This window comes from Caretta caretta, chromosome 1, assembly GCF_965140235.1.
Source record: "Caretta caretta isolate rCarCar2 chromosome 1, rCarCar1.hap1, whole genome shotgun sequence".
Lineage (NCBI taxonomy): Eukaryota > Metazoa > Chordata > Testudines > Cheloniidae > Caretta > Caretta caretta.
Genome location: NC_134206.1, coordinates 10149615 through 10173033, shown reverse-complemented (window position 1 = coordinate 10173033; position 23419 = coordinate 10149615). Strand labels below are relative to the sequence as shown.

The 23419-nt window shown below is 52.0% G+C and overlaps 1 protein-coding gene across 3 annotated transcripts in view; it reads right to left on the bottom strand.

Annotated features, from left to right (window-relative positions):
- ARRB1 (arrestin beta 1) overlaps positions 1-23419 on the bottom strand; it is a 175550-nt gene that overhangs the window by 80319 nt on the left and 71812 nt on the right. For all 3 annotated transcript variants that reach the window (XM_048838732.2, XM_048838723.2, XM_048838742.2), the window contains one exon: positions 1731-1761. In XM_048838732.2, the coding sequence (XP_048694689.1) occupies positions 1731-1761 (31 nt within the window). The remainder of the gene's footprint in view (positions 1-1730; positions 1762-23419) is intronic.

The following is a 23419-nucleotide window of genomic DNA, read 5'->3' as shown; positions in this document are numbered from 1 at the left end:
GTTCTGCCCTTGTTCTAGAGTCCCACTCTTCAGGCCATCCACCTGACCATGACCAGTCGCATGACCAACGTTCCCTCTAATTTTTGACAGGCCGTGTGTGCAAAAAATTTCTTCTGTGCAAATTTTTGTGAGCAGGATGTTTCGCCGTGTGTGTGGGGTTTAGGATCTGTGTGCGCATCCACATGCACACAGCTTAGAGGGAACAGTGCTCATGACGCTTCTACCCAGATTCCAACAATGACATCATGATGGTACCTCACTCTCCCTACAACACACCTGGAAACACCTGAGGAATACTGAACAGGAGGGAAGTGATGGTCCCATGCTAAGGGATTGCTAGGCTGTGTATGAACACCTGGGAAAGCCAAGGCAGCTTGAGCCTTAAGAATGGAGTATCTGGCTGGTGAATCTTGCCCATATGCTCAGGGTTTAGCTGATCGCCATATTTGGGGTCGGGAAGGAATTTTCCTCCAGGGCAGATTGGAAGAGGCCCTGGAGGCTTTTAGCCTTCTTCTGTAGCATGGGGCACAGGTCACTTGCTGGAGGATTCTCTGCTCCTTGAAGTCTTTAAATCACGATTTGAGGACTTCAATAGCTCAGACATAGGTGAGAGGTTTTTCACAGGAGTGGGTGGGTGAGATTCTGTGGCCTGCGTTGAGCAGGAGGTCGGACTAGATGATCATAATGGTCCCTTCTGACCTTAGTATCTATGAATCTATGAATGTGCCAGCCTGTTAACACCCAGGGTGAGAATTTCCTCATTTATATCCTACCTATTTAGCATATTAAGTCTAAATAGCATTTTGTTTATTTGCTAGGTAATCTGCTTTGATCTGTTTGCTATCCCTTATAATCACTTACAATCTATCTTTTGTAGTTAATAAACTTGTTTTTGTTTTGTCTAAAACCAGTGTGTGGAAATCATAACTGGGGTCAGAAAGCTGTTGCATATCTCTCTCCACATTGAGGGAGGAGGTGAATTTCATGAGCTTATGCCGTACAGTTTTCTGTGAAGTGCACAACAGTATAATTTTGCGTTTTCACTCCAGAGGGGGGTGCATGCCTTAGGAACTGGGAGGTGCCTTAGCTGATCCTTCCCATGCAGAGCTGATCTCAGCACCTATGTGTGTAGCTGCAGCTGGGTGTGTCCCTACCTGTGTGCTGGTGAAAGTGTGAGACCAGGAGTGTGTCTGCAGCTTGTCACAGCATTACAAGGTGAGTGGGAACCCAGGCTGGTGGGTCAGGGGGCTCAGTGGTACCCCAGTTCCAGGCAGCACCCCGAGGGGGGGAAACCCCTCACAAACCCCTTATAGCTCAGAAACCAAAGGCAAATAAAAAAAAAGCCCAAAAGTCATTATTTTTTTTAAAAAAAAACTCATTATTTTTACACCAATCTCAAGATTTTTTTGGACCTGACTCATGATATGTGAACACCCGGGGCTGTCAAGACTGTGTCCAGATTAGAATTTTGCAGTGTGAGGCAGGGGCCATTGCTTCCCATATCTTCCAAGAAGCATCTAGCAGACATTTGGGTACCATAAAATGAAGACTTACTTCTGCATTCCCTTCATTAAGCCTCATGCATCCATTTCGCAGCACATTCAGACACTGTCACGTCATGGCCACACAAGGGGCCCTTGAATTTTGAGAGGGCACACTTGAAAAAATGGCTTTTGACACACCCCGCTCTTGGCTTTCAAAACCCAAAGATACAAGGATGATGAACTCACCTTTCCATTGGGACTTGCTTTCTTAAATACTCTGCAAAACAAGGAAGGGAAAGATTTGTTAGCAAGAACAGAAGAGAGACTTTGAAACCAGGGTGAACTTCACAGGTGCATGCAGCTGTACTGGCATAGTAAACCGGGATAGCCAAAACACAATATAGGCAAGCCCAGGGCTTATTGAGGCATCTATATATATGGATTTTGATAGAATCTGTCTGTCTACCCAGTACTTAATCCTGTAGTACCAGAGTCCCTAAAGTTTGCTAGAAGCGCCCATCAGCATGAGCTGATCTTTTAACACCTTCTCCAAACTGGACAAAACCCAGCGGAGTGCAGTCATCACTCAAGCAAGCCACCCACTGAAATCAGCAGCAGCTGGGCCTGAGTTGTGACTGTGAGTCTGTTTAAAGCCAGCAGTCTTCTCAAGGGGGGGGACGGGAGCCGATGACTGAATTCTGGCAGCACATTTTGCAGCTAGCACTCACTATTTTAAGCTAACAGGAGGCCGTGTGGTCTAGCAGAAGGGTGCTAGGCTAGGGCTTGGGCCACTCGCGTTATATTGCCAGCTCTGTGTGACCTTGGGCATATCGCTCCCCCCGAGCCTCAGTTTCCCTATGTGATAGGATGGCCCCTCCTCTGGCAGACTCCAATACCCCAAGGACGCCTGCCTTTGTCCCCTTTAGTCACGCATGCAAAGGAATACTGCCTCTCTCAGTAGAAAATTCAAATCCTTTTATTCACAAAGTGCCATAGTCAGCAGACCCCTCATGGGAAAATCAGTTCCTCCCAAGGGAAAACCCAGACACAACTCAGTAGCGCTTCACCCCCATTCAAAGGGCACCATCCCCAAGTGACTCACCCGAGGGTGAGTAACCCCTCTGCCCTGCTTCTCTCAGCTCCTCTCCCAGCACCCCACTCTCCAAGTCTCCTCCCTGAGACTTCCAGGACCCATGTCTCCCCGTGAGCCTTCTCCTGCAGCCCACGGCGTTCCACTCCCAGGCCTCCTCACTGGAGAGTCCTACCCCTGCTCCGGGGATCCCCCTCCAGAGTCAATCCCTTGCTTCTAGGCCCAGCTTGCCCTTGCCAGACTGGTTCTTCCCCTCATTTCCCAGAGCCCACTGCATGAGCCTTCCATCATTCATTCATTCATTCATTCATTCATTCATTCATTCATTCATTCATTCCGTCCCTCCTCAGTCTGTTGTCACACAGCTCTCCTTTATAAAGGCCAGGTGCCTTCTCTCAAGCCCAGCTGGGAGACAGCTGGCCAGTCACCGTGCTCTGGACCCTGCTCCCTCTTAAAGGGGCCTGTCACCAGTGCAATCAGGATACCGTGCGGTGCTGTCCTGAGCTGCCTGGTGTTGCTGCTCACCTGAGACACCCCCCACCCTGCACAGGGCTGTCCCAAGCCACTTGGCATTGCTGCTCGCCTGAGCTCCAGGCCACCCGGACTAGGGTCAGCTGCCCGAGCCCCGTGCTGCCATTGACTGACTGCCGAGCCCCACGGCGCCTGGAACTGGGGCTGTCCACCTGAGCCCCATGCCACCCTGGGCTGGCTGCCCGAGCCCCGCACTGCCCCGGGGCTGACTGCCCGAGCCCCGCACCACCCCGGGGGCTCAACCCACTTGTTTGTTCCCTTTGCTCTTGCCAGCTGATCCGAGCAACTTGCAACAGGCCAGAACAACGGGGCAAACGCCCATTTTTGCCCCAAAAAGTCAGCATGTCCAGGACAGGGCTTAAAAAAGGGCAGTGTCCCAGCAAAACGGGATGTATGGTCACCCTAGGCCTGCGGCCTTAGAAAACATTCTCTCCAAAGCTGATGCTCTGTGCTGAGTCTGATCCGTTTGCTCTGGAGTGGCGAGAAACCAGGGAGCATTGAGGGAGGAAGCAGGAGAAGTCTAGGCTGAGAGCTTCCTTCCTGGTGGATATGTGAGGTGGGATTTGATAGTAACCTTCAACTACCTGAAGCGGGGTTCCAAAGAGGATGGAGCTCGGCTGTTCTCCGTAGTGGCAGATGACAGAACAAGGAGCAATGGTCTGAAGTTGCAGTGGGGGAGGTCTAGGTTGGATATTAGGAAAAACTATTTCACTGGCGGGGGTGGGGGTGTGAAGCACTGGAATGGGTTCCATAGGGAGGTGGTGGAATCTGCATCCTTAGAGGTTTTTAAGGCCTGGCTTGACAAAGCCCAGCTGGGATGATTTAGTTGGGGATTGGTCCTGCTTTGAGCAGGGGGTTGGACTAGATGACTTCCTGAGGTCCCTTCCAACCCTGATATTCTACAATTCTATGTTAGCATCATGCAGCTGAGGAAGATGAAAATCCCTCGGAAGAAGCAGCCGTGCTAGGGGCTAATCCTCACCTGACTGCTAGTGACAAACCGCCTGGTGCTTGGCAATTGACCCCATGTTTCCGCTGCACGTCCAGATCCCGGCTGCCATCAGAAAGTCAAACACTGGGGGTTTCTTTAAGGAGGCTGGTGGAGTGATAATTGTGCCGAGCTGGTAGAGAGGATCTGCTACTGCAGGTTGGGAATAATTCACTGCGTCCTCCTGAGTCTGACTGCTGTAGGAAATGCCACCGGAGAGCGTCTGTCTGGCTAGCCTGTGACGCTGCTCATCGCCGAGGGACCCCAGCGCCTCCCAAGGAGTAAACACAGAGCAGCTCTGCCATGGTCACCCAGCATCAGTAGCAGAGCCGGGAGAGAACGCAGGCAGCCTGACTCCAGGAAGCTGTGCGCCTAATCCAACACCCATTGAAGGCAAAGGAAGCCATTCCCTTGGTTTAAATGGACGTTTAAGTCCATTCCATGGATAGAGGTGGGGTAAAATTAACTGGGACTCCCTATGGGGCTAGTGCCCATTGCACCCAGCTCTGTCTGCTTAGAATATCTGCACCTAGACTGACGGGAAAGGAATCTGGTGTCTCTTTAATCTACCTGAGTTATCTGAGAACAGGGAATAAAGGAGATTAGTTATGGTTGATATAACTTATTTGGACTTTGAAGAAGCTTTTGGAAAGTCCCTCACGAGATGCTATTAGGGAAACGAGCAGGCTGAGAGGTGAAGTATCACCCTAGATTCACAATGGGCTAAGAGACAGGAAACAAAGGTCTGAGGCTAAATGGTCAGTTTTCATCATGGCTAAAGGGAGCAGATGCCAGAAGGCTCCATGTGAGGGATGGTGTTTAGAGTAATTATTAATGCTTTAGAAGAGGGAGAGAACGGGGACAGGGGACATGTACAGATGACACAAAGTCACTGAGGTTAATCAGGGCTAGAGAAGGCAGAGAGGAACGTCAGAGGGATCTAGAGGAGGTAGGGGGATAGGCACCGTGATGGCGGTGCCAGCAAATGCAAAGTGAGGTGCCTTGGGAGGAGCAATTTGAGATTGTGGCATACATCGCTGGGATCTGACAGAACTGTAACCACTTGGGGGACAAACCCGGAGGGCTCAGTGAGACCCTCTAGCCATCTGTGCTTTGCTATCTAGATGTACCAGGGTCAGTTCTGGTCACCCTATCTCCTAAAAAGATGGAGCAGAAAGACAGGGGGCAGCTGCTGAGAATAATTAGATAGGCCTTGCGAGAATCCCACAGCTGGAGAGACTGAAAAGACTGGAGTTGTGTAGCTGAGAAGCCAAATGAGAGGAGGTATAGGACGCGCTGACTGGTGCAGAGAAGGGAAATCAGCTGCTCCTATTTACTCCTTCATAATGCAAGAATAACCCACTCGTGAGTGTGTTACAAGTCACCCTCTGTGCCGGACCCACAGAGGATATAAATTGTGACAGCCCGTGACTCGGGCACCTTGGCTCTGGAGGTGCCTGGTTCCATGTCCGGGGTGTCAGCCCAGGGACCAGCCACTGCTCAAGCACCAGCGGACGTTAACACTGATAAATAACTATTCGTTGCCCACTGTGGGGACTCACAGATTCATAGAATCATAGAAGATCAGGGTCGGAAGGGACCTCAGGAAGTCATCTCATCCAACCCCCTGCTCAAAGCAGGTCCAATCCCCAACTAACTCATCCCAGCCAGGGCTTTGTCAAGCTGGGCCTTAAAAACCTCTAATGAAGGAGATTCCACCACCTCCCTAGGGAACCCATTCCCAATGCTTCACCACCCTCCTAGTGAAATAGTGTATCCTAATATCCAACCTAGACCTCCCCCACTGCAACTTGAGACCATCGTTCCTTGTCCTGTCATTCGGACTCTTGCACCTTCTGCTGCAGTACGTGGTGCTGGCCATGCTCCGAATCGGGCTGCTGGATTCAGTGGGGTGTTGGTCTGTTCCAGCCTGGCAACTCCTAGGAGCGGAGACGATCTGCCAGAACTTCCACAGGCTGTTTCAGAATATCACTCATGAGTTCTTGCTATGATTCATTGTATGGAACAGCACGTTGGACTCCCAGTCAGGGGCCAGGACCCTGTCGGTGCCGTACGGACTATCCCAAAGAGTTTATTCTCCACGTAATCTCTGTAACAATGGGTAAACATGCCAAGGAGTGTACAGGGTCCCAGCTCCCGTGGCCTTCCTGCCTTGGGCTAGGCAGGGCTTGGGATTTGCTCCTTCATCTCTATTGGATCCAACGTACCCAAAGTGTTTTAACAGAATCTGGGTTAGACAAAGACCAGGTCAGCCAGCCCAAGACAGGATCTCTGTGTTAGAAAAACATCTGTCCTTTACAAAGGCTATTCCAATGCTTCTAGCACCGGCTGGCACTCAGCGCACTGCGGGAACTTTGGCTGAGATTCTGAAGGGGCTGGAAGGATTTAGGCACCCACTGGAATTCAATGGGAGTTGGCCACCTACTTCCCTTCCAGGAGGTTCCCCATGTCACAGGGTGCCACAGAGGCGGTGAGTGAACTGACAAGCGCAAGGGTCCGTTCCAAGTCACCCCCCATTGGAATAGGAGCTCAATTGCTCTTGGCCCACCACAGCTGATGGGACGCAGCGCTATGTCCCCTGTTCTAAAGTGAGGTTGTCACATTAATCAGGACACTCTATGGGAGACCTGTCTTTCCTTCACGTGTCTCACACCCTACACAACACGACCGTTACGCAGCACAATACATTGCCTTTGAGCTTGCGGGTCACCTTTGTGTGTCAATTTCACCAACTCTCCCTCCCCTTTCAGAGGCCACCTGTCAACATTGGGCAGCTCTCACCCACCTAATCCACCCTTCTGAAAAGGCTCATAGACTCAGCTACTGAGAGGCAGTGTGCTTCAGTGGGGCAGGCTCTGGCCCAGGAGTCAGGGACCTGGGTTCTAGTCCCTGCTTTGCTGCTGGGTGAGCTTGGGCAAGCCACTTCCCCCCTCTGTGCCTCAGTTTCCCTTCACACCCTTTGTGTTGGCTATATAGATTGCGAACTTGCCAGGGCAGAGCTGGTCTCTCTGCAGGTTTATACAGCACCCAGCGTGATGGAATCCCCATCTGTGTCAGGGCCTCTATCGTAATGCTAATAAACAACCACAGCATGGGAGAGAGAAGATGACAAGCCGAAACCCAAACTCAGTCTTGCTTTATTGACTCAGCAGCAGCTAAATGCTTTGTGTCGAAGCTTTTTCCAGTGCTAAGAAGTGTCAACATCTTTGCCAGCCCAGGCTCCCCTGCCCAACATCACATCTTCAGCTCTTGTTCTCCCAAATCGGTTGTGTGCCATCCCGGTGGAGAGCCGGATTCCCCGCAGAGGTTGGGGGTTATTGTTTGCACACAGTGCAGCTGGAGAGAGGTTCTTTGTGCTTCTGTTCCGCTCCCCATTCGCTACGCAGCAGCAACTGCTTCACGGATGCTCAGAGAATCGCGGCATAATTGGAACAATACTTCCCTTCCCTTTGAGGTCCCTGCCAGCTGCGCTGGCTCCTTGTCATTTCAAAGGCAGTGCAGTGGCATCCTACCCAACGAACGCTGCCTGCACTCTCCATTTCACTGCTAGAGGGTGGCATCTTCCCCTCCATCCTGAGGCAAAGGTACGTGGGGTCAGCGTGCACTACTGCGGTGACAGTGTAGCCTAGCGGTCAGAACACAGGAGCAGGGCTTGGGATGCGTGGGTTTTATTCCTAGCTCTGGCGCGTGCTGTGATTGCACGTCACTTGATCTCTCCACACTTCAGGTTCCCCCAGCTACAGAGTGGGTGTACTAGACCCTCCCAGGGGGATTGGGAAGCTCAGTTCATGAACACTTCCAGAGCTTTGTGATCCAGGGGGGAAAGCCACCCCGGGAATCTCAGAGTGACTGAAAAAGAGAGAGGTTCTCCCTGCAGACTGTGTGGAATCAGCCCCTCAGCCAAGCTGTCTCCGTCATCAAAGCGAGCGCTGGCCGGTTTATGGTGCTGTGCATCCTCTGGGCTTCGAGGGCAAAGGCTCCCCCACTCTGTCAGCAGGCTGCAGGCGTGAAGCGGCAAGAGGCAGTGGCAGGAGGGTCAATGCTCCTTGCTCCGGCCCAGCGACAGCTGCGAGAAAGGCAGGTGGGGACGCTGGGGACTCACCTCTGGCTCCTTGCTCACTTTGGCCAATTTGCAGGCTCCTTCAGCCAAAAGAGCGAGGGGGGCTTGGCGGATGACCAGCGAGATGCCAACCCTGGCCAGCGCCTCTGCTCCCCGCTCACTGAGGGTAGCTCTGCAGTGGGGTCCCAGGGAGGCGGAGAGCTCGCTATGCACACGCAGGAAGTGGAGCAGGCGGGTACGCGCGCCCACAAACAGGCCGGGAAAGGAACCCCGCACACAGGTGAGCCCAAACCCAGAACACAGAGATGCTGACACAGGGAAAATCAAAGCTCCCAGAGAGGCACTACACAGACACACCCAGAAAGATGCATGCCCACCTGACCACCAAAAACACAGCCGCACGTGCCCACGAACACAGAGCTAGCCCACCCCCTCTACAGCCTTGCTTTGCTCAGTTATAGAATCAGAGAAACATAGAATATCAGGGCTGGAAGAGACCTCAGGAGGTCATCTAGTCCCACCCCCTGCTCAAAGCAAGACCAACCCCAACTAAATCATCCCAGCCAGGGCTTTGTCAAGCAGGGCCTTAAAAACCTCTAAGGAAGGAGATTCCACCACCTCCCTAGGTAACCCATTCCAGTGCTTCACCACCCGCCTAGTGAAATAGTTTTTCCTAATATCCAATCTAAACCTCCCTCACTGCAACTTGAGACCACTGCTCCTTGTTCGGTCATCTGCCACCACTGAGAACAGCCGAGCTCCATCCTCTCTGGAACCCCCCTTCAGGTAGCTGAAGGCTGCTATCAAATCCCCCCTCACTCTTCTCTTCTGCAGACTAAATAACCCCAGTTCCCTCAGCCTCTCCTCGTAAGTCATGTTCCCCAGCCCCCTGATCATTTTCAGCCTCCCCCCCCCCCCACCCCCAGCTCTCCCCCTGCCCAGCTTGGTGTCATGTCCTGAGGACAGCGAAGCATTTCCATCTCCTCCCTGGCCTGCCGTGCCCAGAGCAGACGGCACCCCTCTCCTTTGCAGCAACTGACCCAGTTTGCTGTGTCACAAGCAATTACCGAGCCCAGGAACTCAGCTACACAGCTCCTTCCCTGGAGAGAGCGAGGCGCTACCGCCAGGCCTTTGCACAGCACACACGCCCGCTCGCCAGCATTCCCTACGGACCAGCGAGCAGCCTGAGCTCCCATCACCTTCACAGGAAGCACTCAGCTCCTGTCTATTAACCTCTGGTTGCTGCAGCGACTGGCTCGAACCATCGCTATTTAGCCCTCCATTCTAAGGCTCCCCAAACCACTGAAGTACCCGAATCCAAGCCCACGAATCCAGGGCAGAGTACGACCATCTCCATTTTGTACCACGAGGTGCCATTCAACGCAAGGGATGATCACACTGAAAGTCATGGTCCAGAAGCTTTACAATCCCACCTGCCTGGGTGGATTGCAGGGGGAAGCATCGAGTCCGTGCACAGAAAGAACCAACCGGCAGGACAAGCTGGTGTGTACAGCAACCGGGTCCGGAGGGAGTACTGAAAAATATGGCCCGTGTACGCCATGTTCCCCTCTAGTGGCTAGTCCGCACAGAGGATAACAGCCACCTACTGCTGCCAGCTAATGGAGTTACTTCTTTAAGTTCAGGTAACAGTGGGGCATGCGCTGGGGATTTAAATGGCTCTGAAATGCAACCTGAGCCTGCATTAAAAGGCAGCTGCAGCGAAGTTTGCCCTCCACGGTACCCAGGGACTGGTGGTCTCTGACTGGGAGCACTGCAGGAATGGGCCCATGCGGACTAACGGGAGAGCTGCTCAGAGATGACCTAGTGCTGTTGATCTTTAATTAGCAGCTCTGATTCCATTAGTGCTTCCCGCCCACCCCCATTATTCACCTGAATCCAGCCCCCGGCATATTTTACAGCACGCCCCAGGCAAAGGAGGTGAAAATGCATTCCATTTTCCTGGAAAAGCTCATATTTTAGTCATGCCTGCATGAATATTTCATCGCCACACTCCTCCTTTTCCCCCTCCCTCCTTCGGGAAGGGGGGAAGATAGAACGGATTTCAATTCGGCGTAATGTGACTGCAACAGAAATCAAGGCGCGACTGAGGGAGCGGGCCAATCGCAGCCGCCTCGCGGCTCTGGCCGGGGAGTGGGCAAGAAAGGAAGCCGAGCCTGCTGCAAAGGCGTCTGCAGCGCTGGATCCCAGGGGAACACGGGGCACTGGCATTGTAATGGCAGCCGAAGCTGTCTTCTGCTATTTCCTGTCTACGGATCAATGAAGGGCAGCTGAAATCCTGAGCTGCCAAGACAGAATTCAGAGGCCTGCCGGCTCTGAACCAGCTCTAAGCTCACTCAGGGCATCATGGGGGTCACTATGCGGCCCGCCAGGAGGCTGAGTCAGCTCACGCTGCTGCATGGGCCAACAAGTCTGACCAGATTCCAGAGCCACTTTCCAATCTTGGAGCGGGGGGGGGGGGGGGGGGGGCGAGGGGGGGGGAGGTTTGGCAAGATAGGGGAGCACACACGGAGGTCGCTGCCAACACCAGCGATTCACCAGAAGTTTTTATGCTCTTGCTGACAGCGGTCAAAATGTTTTCTTGCAGTGACATGCTGGGGCAAGCGGGATGCATCAGGAGAGGATGAGTCCTGGGAGCTGTGGATCAGACTCGGCGCTCATTGGGGCCATATGTGCTCCCCCGCACCAGAGGCATGCTCCCCTGAGTGTCCCTCCCCCCTTGATATTCAGCATACGCTTTCCTTAGGCACATCTCATCATGCCTACAGATAGGGTGACCAGACAGCAAATGTGAAAAATCAGGATGGGGGTGGGGGTTAATAGGAGCCTATATAAGAAAAAGACCCAAAAATCGGGACATCTGGTCACCCTACCTAGCGAGCCCCCCTTAAGCGAAATCACCATCATTTAACTTCCTCTCGGCCATGTTATACACGTAGGGCAAAATTCTGCCCCCTGCAACCCCAGCGTACGGGCTCTGATTGCCAGGGGTCCACACCAGTACCACGGAGCCCACAGCACTTAGCTCCTGTTGTCTTTCCCCCTGCTCATTTCTGAACGGCATCCAGTTCCTAGCACACTTGCTCCCAACATGCCCAGAACAGAACAGTCCCCCCAGGTGCTCTTCCTGTCCGGCTTTGTGCTGCTGCGGATGCAGCTCGCTCCCCACCGGGCCTATCTGCTGCCGTTTGGCTTTGCTGGCCCTGGTTGTATCTGTGGCTCGTTCACCCCACTATCGCTCAGTGTCACACCTTCCTGAGAGTCTCCCAGTTCCTCTGCTTTCACCTGGCTCCCCCACAGTGCATGAGCCTGCATTTCTCCTCATGCCAGTCCCTGTTCCGCAGTTTCTAACCTCTCCCACTCCCTTTGGCTTCTTCTCCGTCCGGGTGTTTGCAGCTCCTCACGCGTCAGTGTGAGCTGCACACGGACATGCTCTCCGCTCCCTTTTCCAGGTCACTCATGGCGATGGTAAATAAGACCAAACCCAACACCGATCCCTGAGTTATGTGCCAGCAGGCAACTCCCCCAAACAGATACCACTAATGTTTAGCATTACACTTTGGCCCAGATCCGTGGCTGCATGGCAGTGGCATTCAGCACAGTTCAGAGAGCTGGGGGTGGGCAGGGGGGAGGGTAGACTTATGCCATCTTTACATCTGTCAGTCCTGGGTCCAACCAGTTACCCAAGTGATCTCTGGCATAAAGCGGAGCAGCCTCAGGGTTGTTCTACTTTGCACCAGCTGCCAGTGGCCCCAAAGGGCGTAGAGACACCTCTCCCACACCCCCTGTTCCTGGGGCTGGTCGCGGAGATGGGGTAGGAGCAGCTTCAGTAGTTCTATACCATCTGGAGATTTCCACGCACAAGGGATCTCCTCCCCAGTCCAGGAAAGCAGCGCAGCAGGACAAGACCTGTCTCTCCATCTATAGCACTGAAGCCAGCTTTCAAACCACCAGACAGTGTTTCTCCCCAAATCAATTCAAATTAATTCACTGAGGGAGATTCTGAGGGACATAGTATCAAACCCTCTGCTCGATTCTTTGAGTCGAAAGAATAGTAAATATGGCAGGCGACCAGCTTGGCTTAATGGTGAAATCTTAGCGGATCTTAAACATAAAAAAGAAGCTTACAAGAAGTGGAAGGTTGGACATATGACCAGGGAAGAGTATAAAAATATTGCTCGGGCATGTAGGAATGTTATCAGGAGGGCCAAATCGCACCTGGAGCTGCAGCTAGCCAGAGATGTCAAGAGTAACAAGAAGGGTTTCTTCAGGTATGTTGGCAACAAGAAGAAAGCCAAGGAATGTGTGGGCCCCTTACTGAATGAGGGAGGCAACCTAGTGACAGAGGATGTGGAAAAAGCTAATGTACTCAATGCTTTTTTTGCCTCTGTTTTCACGAACAAGGTCAGCTCCCAGACTGCTACGCTGGGCATCACAAAATGGGGAAGAGATGGACAGCCCTCTGTGGAGATAGAGGTGGTTAGGGACTATTTAGAAAAGCTGGACGTGCACAAGTCCATGGGGCCGGACAAGTTGCATCCAAGAGTGCTGAAGGAATTGGCGGCTGTGATTGCAGAGCCATTGGCCATTATCTTTGAAAACTCGTGGCGAACCGGGGAAGTCCCGGATGACTGGAAAAAGGCTAATGTAGTGCCAATCTTTAAAAAAGGGAAGAAGGACGATCCTGGGAACTACAGGCCAGTCAGCCTCACTTCAGTCCCTGGAAAAATCATGGAGCAGGTCCTCAAAGAATCAATCCTGAAGCACTTGCATGAGAGGAAAGTGATCAGGAACAGCCAGCATGGATTCACCAAGGGAAGGTCATGCCTGACTAATCTAATCGCCTTTTATGATGAGATTACTGGTTCTGTGGATGAAGGGAAAGCAGTGGATGTATTGTTTCTTGACTTTAGCAAAGCTTTTGACACGGACTCCCACAGTATTCTTGTCAGCAAGTTAAGGAAGTATGGGCTGGATGAATGCACTACAAGGTGGGTAGAAAGCTGGCTAGATTGTCGGGCTCAACGGGTAGTGATCAATGGCTCCATATCTAGTTGGCAGCCGGTATCAAGTGGAGTACCCCAAGGGTCGGTCCTGGGGCCGGTTTTGTTCAATATCTTCATAAATGATCTGGAGGATGGTGTGGATTGCACTCTCAGCAAATTTGCGGATGATACTAAACTGGGAGGAGTGGTAGATACGCTGGAGGGGAGGGATAGGATACAGAAAGACCTAGACAAATTGGAGGATTGGGCCAAAAGAAATCTGATGAGGTTCAATAAGGATAAGTGCAGGGTCCTGCACTTAGGACGGAAGAACCCAATGCACAGCTACAGACTAGGGACCGAATGGCTAGGCAGCAGTTCTGCGGAAAAGGACCTAGGGGTGACAGTGGACGAGAAGCTGGATATGAGTCAGCAGTGTGCCCTTGTTGCCAAGAAGGCCAATGGCATTTTGGGATGTATAAGTAGGGGCATAGCGAGCAGATCAAGGGACGTGATTGTTCCCCTCTATTCGACATTGGTGAGGCCTCATCTGGAGTACTGTGTCCAGTTTTGGGCCCCACACTTCAAGAAGGATGTGGATAAATTGGAGAGAGTCCAGCGAAGGGCAACAAAAATGATTAGGGGACTGGAACACATGAGTTATGAGGAGAGGCTGAGGGAGCTGGGATTGTTTAGCCTGCAGAAGAGAAGAATGAGGGGGGATTTGATAGCTGCTTTCAACTACCTGAAAGGGGGTTCCAAAGAGGATGGCTCTAGACTGTTCTCAATGGTAGCAGATGACAGAACGAGGAGTAATGGTCTCAAGTTGCAGTGGGGGAGGTTTAGATTGGATATTAGGAAAAACTTTTTCACTAAGAGGGTGGTGAAACACTGGAATGCGTTCCCTAGGGAGGTGGTAGAATCTCCTTCCTTAGAGGTTTTTAAGGTCAGGCTTGACAAAGCCCTGGCTGGGATGATTTAACTGGGAATTGGTCCTGCTTTGAGCAGGGGGTTGGACTAGATGACCTTCTGGGGTCCCTTCCAACCCTGATATTCTATGATTCTATGATTGATTCCACTATGTTGGGTCTGCTACTTCCCCCCTTCATTCGCTCATCGGGCAATTTTCCCAGAGACATGGCCCCAGATCATGTGGCCCCGGTGCTTAGCGCTCATGCAGCTGTCACCCTTTGGCTAGTTAGTGATTCTTCATCGTATTTGGGCCGTTCCTTTGCTAGGGAGAGACCCACAGCGTGGAAACAACCAGGGTCCCTCTGCTTCCTTCCTCCAGAAGCCGTAGCCCGTTTGCCTTTCTACGCAGCTGTCTGATCTCCCGCTCGGAAGAACAGTCAAAGGAGCAGTAAGACCTTGAGCAAATTGCCTCTAAGATGGTGCAGCTGTGAGGGACGGGGGCTGAGACAAAGCCATGTCGGATTCAGGAACTGCACTGAGACCCGGAGCAATGTCAGCAGAACCAAGTAAACCTAGATCAGCCCTGACAGGTGTTCAACCTGTTCTTAAAAACCTCCAGTGACGGGGATCACAGCCCCCTCGGGAATCCGTCCCAATGCGGAACTCTCCTTAGAGTTCGACATTTTTTCCTAATACTAACCTAAAACTCCCTTTTGGCCTCTACTGAGCCAGGCTATGCTGAGCTGGAGATGGATGCCATCTGGAGCTGAGTTAATCCCCAAGTATGCAGAGCAATACCATGGGGCTAACACTCCTGGTGTTACGGTCCAGGTTCCTACTTACTCCTCCTGCTGACACACTTAGATGATTTTGCAGTTAAGAGCCCGGGAACTGGGAGGTGGGAGTTCAATTCCTGGCTCTGACTCCCTGCATCACTACAGCTCCGTGCCTCAGTTTACCCACTGGTGTAATAGACACAAAACCACCTCCTTTGTAGGTTTAGACTGCAGGCCCTTCAGGACGGAGATTCTCCCTTACTGCGTGAGTCCAGCACAATGGGGCCCTGATCTTAGTGCGGCCCTCTAGGGGTGTCCCTCCCAACTGACCCCAGCCAGCAGACCGCCGAGCAGCAGGTCGGGCAAGGTTCCACTTAAGTCAGTTCATATGGCCTTAGCCTCAGAGCCACCAAACCTAGAGTCAGAAAACCTGGAGCCCTGCTCAGGCAGTGACAGAGGGCTCGCAAGCAGTAGCAGCCAGCTCAGCTTCTGGTCGTCCCCTAGTCAACTGCATGTTCCTGTTTACAGGGCCCAGCCCCAGGAGGGGCAGGGCATCTTGACTGCCCCAGGTGGCTTTGGCTTTGTGCACCAGGCTGTCCCCAAGGGGGGCAGTACACCCCGTCACAAGGGGCTACCGTAGCACCAATGATAATGTCTGCATTGACCCCACAGGGCTGACGGATCTGTCCCAGCATGCACTGGGCCGAGGGTAAAACCGGGGATGGGTTTGCAGGGGTGGCCGGCAGCGGTGGATCTGCCTGTCTCTTCCTGGCTGTTCCACAGTCCCAGCCAGGAACCTGGAGGGGATATTGCTGAGTTAGGAGGAGGCCACGCTCTGAACCCCACTGGAACGTCCCGAAGGAAGCTAGTCTCATTCATAGGCACCGTGCACTGCAGGAACCGTGCGCTGGAGTCACACAGACCTCACAGGCAAAGCCGAGTGCAAACCCAGCTCCCGATTTATTGCACAGTCAGGACAGTCCTCGCCACACGATCATGGCCTGTGGCAGATAACAGAGCTCTGGCAGGGTGTAATGATCCCCTCAATAAAGCCTTTCCCATAAATCTCCCCTAGTGAAAGGTGCCACCTTCCAGTTATTAATCCAACCCTGGCCTAGGAGGCCCCACCAAGCTACTACATTACATTAATGGACTGGGAATGGCATCATCCCTCTCTTCTCTGCTTTATGTGATCATAAATCTCCAATGCTTTCTCCACGCAGCAGAGGCTAATAAGTTGGATCTGAGGAGCCAAGGGGCCAACCTTTCTTCAGCACTAACCGTTCAGCAGAGGGCCGCGGAGGGATAGAAATAGCCAGGCCCTGCTGAAAAATAAAGGATGCCTGCGACTCCTGAGAGCTCGGCAGCCTGGGGATCAAAGGGTTAAAACCACAGGGTGGCATATTTTTAGTAGGCGGGCAGGCCGGGTGAAAGGACGGGCCCATCAATCCAATAGAGCACTGGCAGGCAGCGCTTAGCAAACAGGACACGACCTGCTCCCAGCATTCCTGCTACAAGCTGGTGCACACGGAAACCCTCCCCTGCTTCTACACTCAAGCGGGGAGGGGAAGGTGTAGATTTCAGGATCTCCGACTCCAGAGATGCTGGCGCTTGGTGCTCAGGCTGTCAGCTGTGACTGGTCTCAGCACTTGTGGCCTGGGTGGGCCTCCGCTCACCAGAGAGCAATATAGTTCTACACCTGAGCAGGTCGGATATTCCAGCCAGTAGAGAAAACGCTCGTAGTTCAATTTCCTTCTCTGCCACAGACTTTGTGTGTGACCGTGGGCATGTCACTTAGTCGTTCCATGCCTCAGTTCCCTGTCTGTGCAATGGCGATAACAGCCCTGCCCAGCCCCATGGGGTGTGTGAGGATAAAGATTGTGAGGTGCTCAGATGCTCTGGTGATGGGGGCCCGGAAAGTACCTAAGACAGATCCCACTGCTGGACCCTGTTCAGTGAGAGATCGAGTGCTTGCAGTTCTCTCTGGGCCCGGTTCTGCAAGGCACTGAGCACTCGCAGCTCTTGGCAACTTCCCTGCAGCTCAGGGTGCTCAGCGGGCTGCAGGGTCCCGTTACATGGCACACTCCCTCTGGTGGAGGGTCCAAACCGATTTATGGCGCAAAGTGATCCGAGGGTCGTGGGGACCCAGGGGAGATTCACCCGCCTCTGAGGACCAGATTAGAGGGGTGCAGGGTCACAAGGGTCTGGTTCTGCTGTTGTGTGAGCGCTTTGCAGGTGGGTTGGCTGCAGCCACTCCTCTTGCTTTGCTTGTGCTCTTCACCGACCCTGGGGGCATGTCTGTACTGCAGTCACTGGGTCCGACTGCAGCTCGAGCAGATACACCTGAGCTAGCTTTAATTCAGCTAGCAGTGAAGCTGCAGCAGCCTGCGCTCACCCTGCGAGGAATTGCCCAGGGTCCATGCTGGGCTACCATAGCCTCACTGCTGCAGCAGGACCCAAGCTAGCTAGAGTAAAAGTAGTCCCGGGATGTCTACACAAGCAGCAGGGACTGCAGTACAGACGTACCCACTGACGGAGGAAAGGGTGGAGCAGAAGGGAATGCTGTGAAACCCAAACCCCACAGGAGAGGGCTGGAAGATTTCACCTGCTCAGAAGGCAGTAAGGTCCGGGCAAGCCCTGCCAGATGGAAGGCTGCCTTTTAATTCAAGAAGACAATCAGACGCACAGAAGAAAGAGTTGATCCAGTGCAGGATTGATACCCATCTCTCAGGGCTGGTATAAAACATGGGGCTACTTGGATAGTGCCCCAAAGCAACCCCCATCTCCATCTCCATCTCAACCTCCATCTCTTCCTTGCTTTCTTTTCCTGCCTTTCCCTCCACCTCACCGGGATGCTGCTGTGCTTTTATTTGCTTGCCTAGGTGTCTCCTGTCGACAGCGGCTCTGTCTTTGCCCTGTTGGTCAGGGAGACTCAGTGAACCGGCTCCATTTCTCGAATGCCCTAGCTTCCATGGGCCACTGCCTGACAACAGCATTTCCTCCCAGATCTACCTGCCCGCGCATTCAGTTAGAGCCTGCCTGTAACGGTGCCATCCGCTGACTCCCAGCACGAGCACAACCAGGGCTGCTGCCCTGTTCTGACGCTGGACTTCCACAAGCCAGGGGCAGACAGACTGCTCTGTTCTCCACCCGCAGAAGGCAAAGCGGGCAGTGTAATGCAATCAGGTCAAACCAGAGAAAGCCCCATTCATAGTAGATTTAATCCAGCCAGCGCCAGGCAAGAAGGGGCCAGGACAGATCACCGGTTGGCTCCATCAGGCTGAGACACTGTGGCACTTCGCCAGGGACGGCGCTCAAGAAGTCAAGTGTGCAATTAGCTGGCCCAGCATGAAAAGCTGCAGCGAGGAGTTAGGGGAATGAGAATGGACAGGGCTGGGGGGCAGAGTTGAATGGAGCCGCATGCCACCACTATCCACAACACCATCTGCCAGCCACAGGAGGTCTACTCAACTTGACAGAAACTGTACGTCTCCCTCAACCTCCAGATCCTCCTTTCCTATGACATCCAGCCTCCGACTTGAGCACTCAGGAGCGGATTAGATACCCTGCCTTGTAGTGCTCAAAGAGCTCGATCTATTGAGCTTAACAAAGAGAAGGGATGACTTGATTACAGTCTAAGGATCTACATGGGGGACAAATATTTAAGGGGCTCTTCAGACTAGCAGAGACAGATCTAACACGGTCCAATGGCTGGAAGTTGAAGCTAGACAAATGCAAACTGGAAATAAAGGGTACATTTTTAATGGTGAGGTTAATTATCCAGTGGAACAATTTACCAGAGGTCGTGATGGATTCTCCATCACTGAGAATTATTAAATCAAGACTGGCTGTTTTGCAAGAAGCTCTGCTCTAGGAATTATCTGGGGACAGGTGTCCGGCCTGTGCTATGCAGGGGGTCAGACTGGATGATCACAATGGTCCCTTCCGACCTTGAAATCTCTGATCTGTACCTATCATCTCTCGCCTGTTTCCTGCTCAACCATCTGATTTCCATTGTCCCCGCTTCTGGAGCTTTTCTGGGCACACGGATCTGTGCAGCGCCTAGCACAACAGGGCCCTGATTTCTAGCGGTGATGCTGAGTGGAGAGGAAGAAATGAAACTACTGCACCAGATCCTCCGCTGGTGAAAAGCATCACAGTCAGTTGACTTTAATGGAGCAACAAATGATTTACACTAGCTGAGGATCCAGCCCCCAGTTTCCTCTGTCTCTCTCACTCCCCTGCTATAGCTCCCACTAACATATGAACCCACAGAGTTCCCACCACCACATGCCATCAGCAGGGAATGCACCTGGCATGTCCATCACTGAAAAGCGCAGACGCCGATCGCTTGAGCAACCCCTATACGCGATGCAAACAGCCACCGGAGGGGGACATTGCACGTCACCAGCCTGTTACACAAATGTCAACTGTTCAGCCACATCGCGCATCGGGCACTCTGGGATGTGACACAGGAGTGCTGGGGAGAGACTGAACTTTCCCTCCAAGCCCCAGTCACCTGAGGCTGGAAAGGGTGACAAAGCATTGCACTCCTGTCACGCGGCAGAGGTCAGCATCTCTAGACCCCAAGAGCTGCCATCACACGATGGAGTGGTTAAATATGGGGCGAAGGTTCCGGACCCCTGGTTTCAGTTCCCCACTCTGCCTCTCACATTCTGTCCGACCGTGGGCAAGTCAATTACATTCTCTGCGCCTCGTATGTAAATGGTGCTCCTGATATTTACCTACTTCATGGCAGGGTGGGAGGGAGGATGAAGGTATTAATACTTGGATGCTGCTTTGAGATCCGCAGATGAAAGATGCTGGATGGACAAACAAAAAAACCATTCTCATGACTGCATCCAACCCAGTTTTAATTGGCAGTAAAATGATCACCTAGCGCTGGTCGGAGACATTTCAACAGGACCGTATTCCACCAGAATATGCGGTTCTGTTGGAATCGAACTTTGTGAAACGGGGTCAATCTTGCTAGAATTTCATTCTGGAAGAAAACCAGAAAAAAGTTCCAACACTGTCAAAATGGCCCGTTCACAGCACTGCTGAGAGGGATCTGGGAGTTATTGTGGATCACCTGTCGGATATGAGTCAACAAAGTGATGCTGCGGCAAAGAAATACTATCATCATCCTGGGCTGTGTTAACAGGAGCGTGGTAGGTAAGACTCAGGAGGTAACTGTCCTGCTCTACTCGGCATTGGTGAGGCCTCAACTGGAGAACTGTGTCCAGTTCTGGGGGCCGCACGTTAGGAAAGATGCTGACAAACTGGAGAGTCCAGAGGAGAGCAACAAAAATGATAAAAAGTTGAGTAAACCTGACCCAAGGAAAGGTGAAAAACTTGGGTGTTTTTAGCCTTGAGAAAAGAAGACTGAGGGAGGACCTGAGAACAGTTCAGGTTTGTTCTCAACAGGACTGATCAATTGTTCTGCATTTCTGCTAAAGGTAGGACAAGAAGTAATGGGCTTAAGCTATGGCATGGAAGGTTTAGGTCAGACATTAGGAAAAACTTTCTAACTCTCAGGGCAGTGAAGCTCTGGAACAGGTGTCCGAGGGAGGTTGCAGAATCCCCTCACTGGAAGTTGGTAAGACCAGGCTGGACAAACCCCTGTCAGGGCTGGTCTAGGTGTACTTGGCCCTGCCTCAGCGCAGGGGGCTGGACTCGACGACATTTCGAGCCTGACACTTCTCAGATTCTGTGTCAATGGCGTCACGCCGGCGCAGTGGGGCTGGGGCTGGCTCAAGGGGAGCTTTGCAGGCTTGGATAAGAACGGGCGGCAGTGGGAGCCTGCTGCTGCCGAACGGGCCTTGCGAATCAAAGCACTGCCCTGGGGTGGTCCTGACCTTTTTAATATTCCCCCTTATTCTATTATCTCCCTTTCTTCAGCTTGCTGCAGCCCTGGCCCCCTGCACAGGCTGAGCCAAGCTGGCACCAGGAGCAGTGGGAGGCAAGATGGTTAGCCAGGGCTGCTGAAAGGCTCCAAAAGATCCCGAAGGCCTACGAGACAGTCTGGCGGGAGCTCAGGCGTCAGCCACCTCTCCTGACAATGGCAGAAAGGAATGGGGAGCTCCGAATATATTAATCCACCTGTGTTCTCTCCTGCCTGTCACCCTGCATCTTGGATATCAGCTGTCACAGTGCAATTAAAGTAGTCACTAATTAGGCATGGGAGGTAGTTAAGACTCCTGGCTGAGAGCCAGGAGATCACAGCATACTTGCCCATGTCCAGGAATCCAATTTGGGGGAAAAGAAGGGTGGTGCTTCTCCCAGCTCCACCCAATTGGGCTGCCAAAATGAAAGATCACTCTCACTAGAGTGGTTTCAGAGGAACAGCCGTGTTAGTCTGTATTCGCAAAAAGAAAAGGAGTACTTGTGGCACCTTAGAGACTAACCAATTTATTTGAGCATGAGCTTTCGTGAGCCACAGCTCACTTCATCAGATGTGTACCGTGGAAACTGCAGCAGACTTTATATACACACAGAGAATATGAAACAATACCTCCTCCCACCCCACTGTCCTGCTGGTAATAGCTTATCTAAAGTGATCAGCAGGTGGGCCATTTCCAGCACAAATCCAGGTTTTCTCACCCTCCACCCCCCCACACAAATTCACTCTCCTGCTGGTGCTAGCCCATCCAAAGTGACAACTCTTTACATAATCAAGTCGGGCTATTTCCTGCATAGATCCAGGTTTTCTCACTTCCCCCCCACCCCCAAACACACACAAACTCACTCTCCTGCTGGTAATAGCTCATCTAAACTGACCACTCTCCAAGTTTAAATTCAAGTTAAACCAGAATATCTGGGGGGCGGGGGGGGTAGGAAAAAACAAGAGGAAACAGGCTACCTTGCATAATGACAATTCAACAATTTCCATCCCACCACCAACCTCAGCCTGGTCCAGTCCACACAAGAGATCCACTTCCTGGACACTACAGTGCTAATAAACAATGGCCACATAAACACCACCCTATACCGGAAACCTACTGACCGCTATTCCTACCTGCATGCCTCCAGCTTTCACCCTGACCACACCACACGATCCATCGTCTACAGCCAAGCTCTGCGATACAACCGCATTTGCTCCAACCCCTCAGACAGAGACAAACACCTACAAGATCTCTGTCAAGCTTTCTTACAACTACAATACCCACCTGCAGAAGTAAAGAAACAGATTGATAGAGCCAGAAGAGTTCCCAGAAGTTACCTACTACAGGACAGGCCTAACAAAGAAAATAACAGAACGCCACTAGCGGTCACCTTCAGCCCCCAACTAAAACCCCTCCAACGCATTATTAAGGATCTACAACCTATCCTAAAGGATGACCCAACACTCTCACAAGTCTTGGGAGACAGGCCAGTCCTTGCCTACAGACAGCCCCGCAACCTGAAGCAAATACTCACCAACAACCACATACCACACAACAGAACCACTAACCCAGGAACTTATCCTTGCAACAAAGCCCGTTGCCAATTGTGCCCACATATCTATTCAGGGGACACCATCACAGGGCCTAATAACATCAGCCACACTATCAGAGGCTCGTTCACCTGCACATCCACCAATGTGATATATGCCATCATGTGCCAGCAATGCCCCTCTGCCATGTACATTGGTCAAACTGGACAGTCTCTACGTAAAAGAATAAATGGACACAAATCAGATGTCAAGAATTATAACATTCATAAACCAGTCGGAGAACACTTCAATCTCTCTGGTCACGCAATCACAGACATGAAGGTCGCTATCTTAAAACAAAAAAACTTCAAATCCAGACTCCAGCGAGAAACTGCTGAATTGGAATTCATTTGCAAATTGGATACTATTAATTTAGGCTTAAATAGAGACTGGGAGTGGCTAAGTCATTATGCAAGGTAGCCTGTTTCCTCTTGTTTTTTCCTACCCCCCCCCCCCCCCCAGATATTCTGGTTTAACTTGAATTTAAACTTGGAGAGTGGTCAGTTTAGATGAGCTATTACCAGCAGGAGAGTGAGTTTGTGTGTGTTTGGGGGTGGGGGGGAAGTGAGAAAACCTGGATCTATGCAGGAAATAGCCCGACTTGATTATGTAAAGAGTTGTCACTTTGGATGGGCTAGCACCAGCAGGAGAGTGAATTTGTGTGGGGGGGTGGAGGGTGAGAAAACCTGGATTTGTGCTGGAAATGGCCCACCTGCTGATCACTTTAGATAAGCTATTACCAGCAGGACAGTGGGGTGGGAGGAGGTATTGTTTCATATTCTCTGTGTGTATATAAAGTCTGCTGCAGTTTCCACGGTACACATCTGATGAAGTGAGCTGTGGCTCACGAAAGCTCATGCTCAAATAAATTGGTTAGTCTCTAAGGTGCCACAAGTACTCCTTTTCTCACTAGAGTGTGCAGATCTGCCTATTACAACAGTCTCTCTCGGGCATGCTTTGATCAGCAGCTAAACGGTTAATAATATTGACATGTGCGTTATCCTTCTGCACTACCAGAACCAACAACCCATAGCAACAAGCAGGACCAGTTCCCACCTCTCTTAGCACTCTCATTTCAGG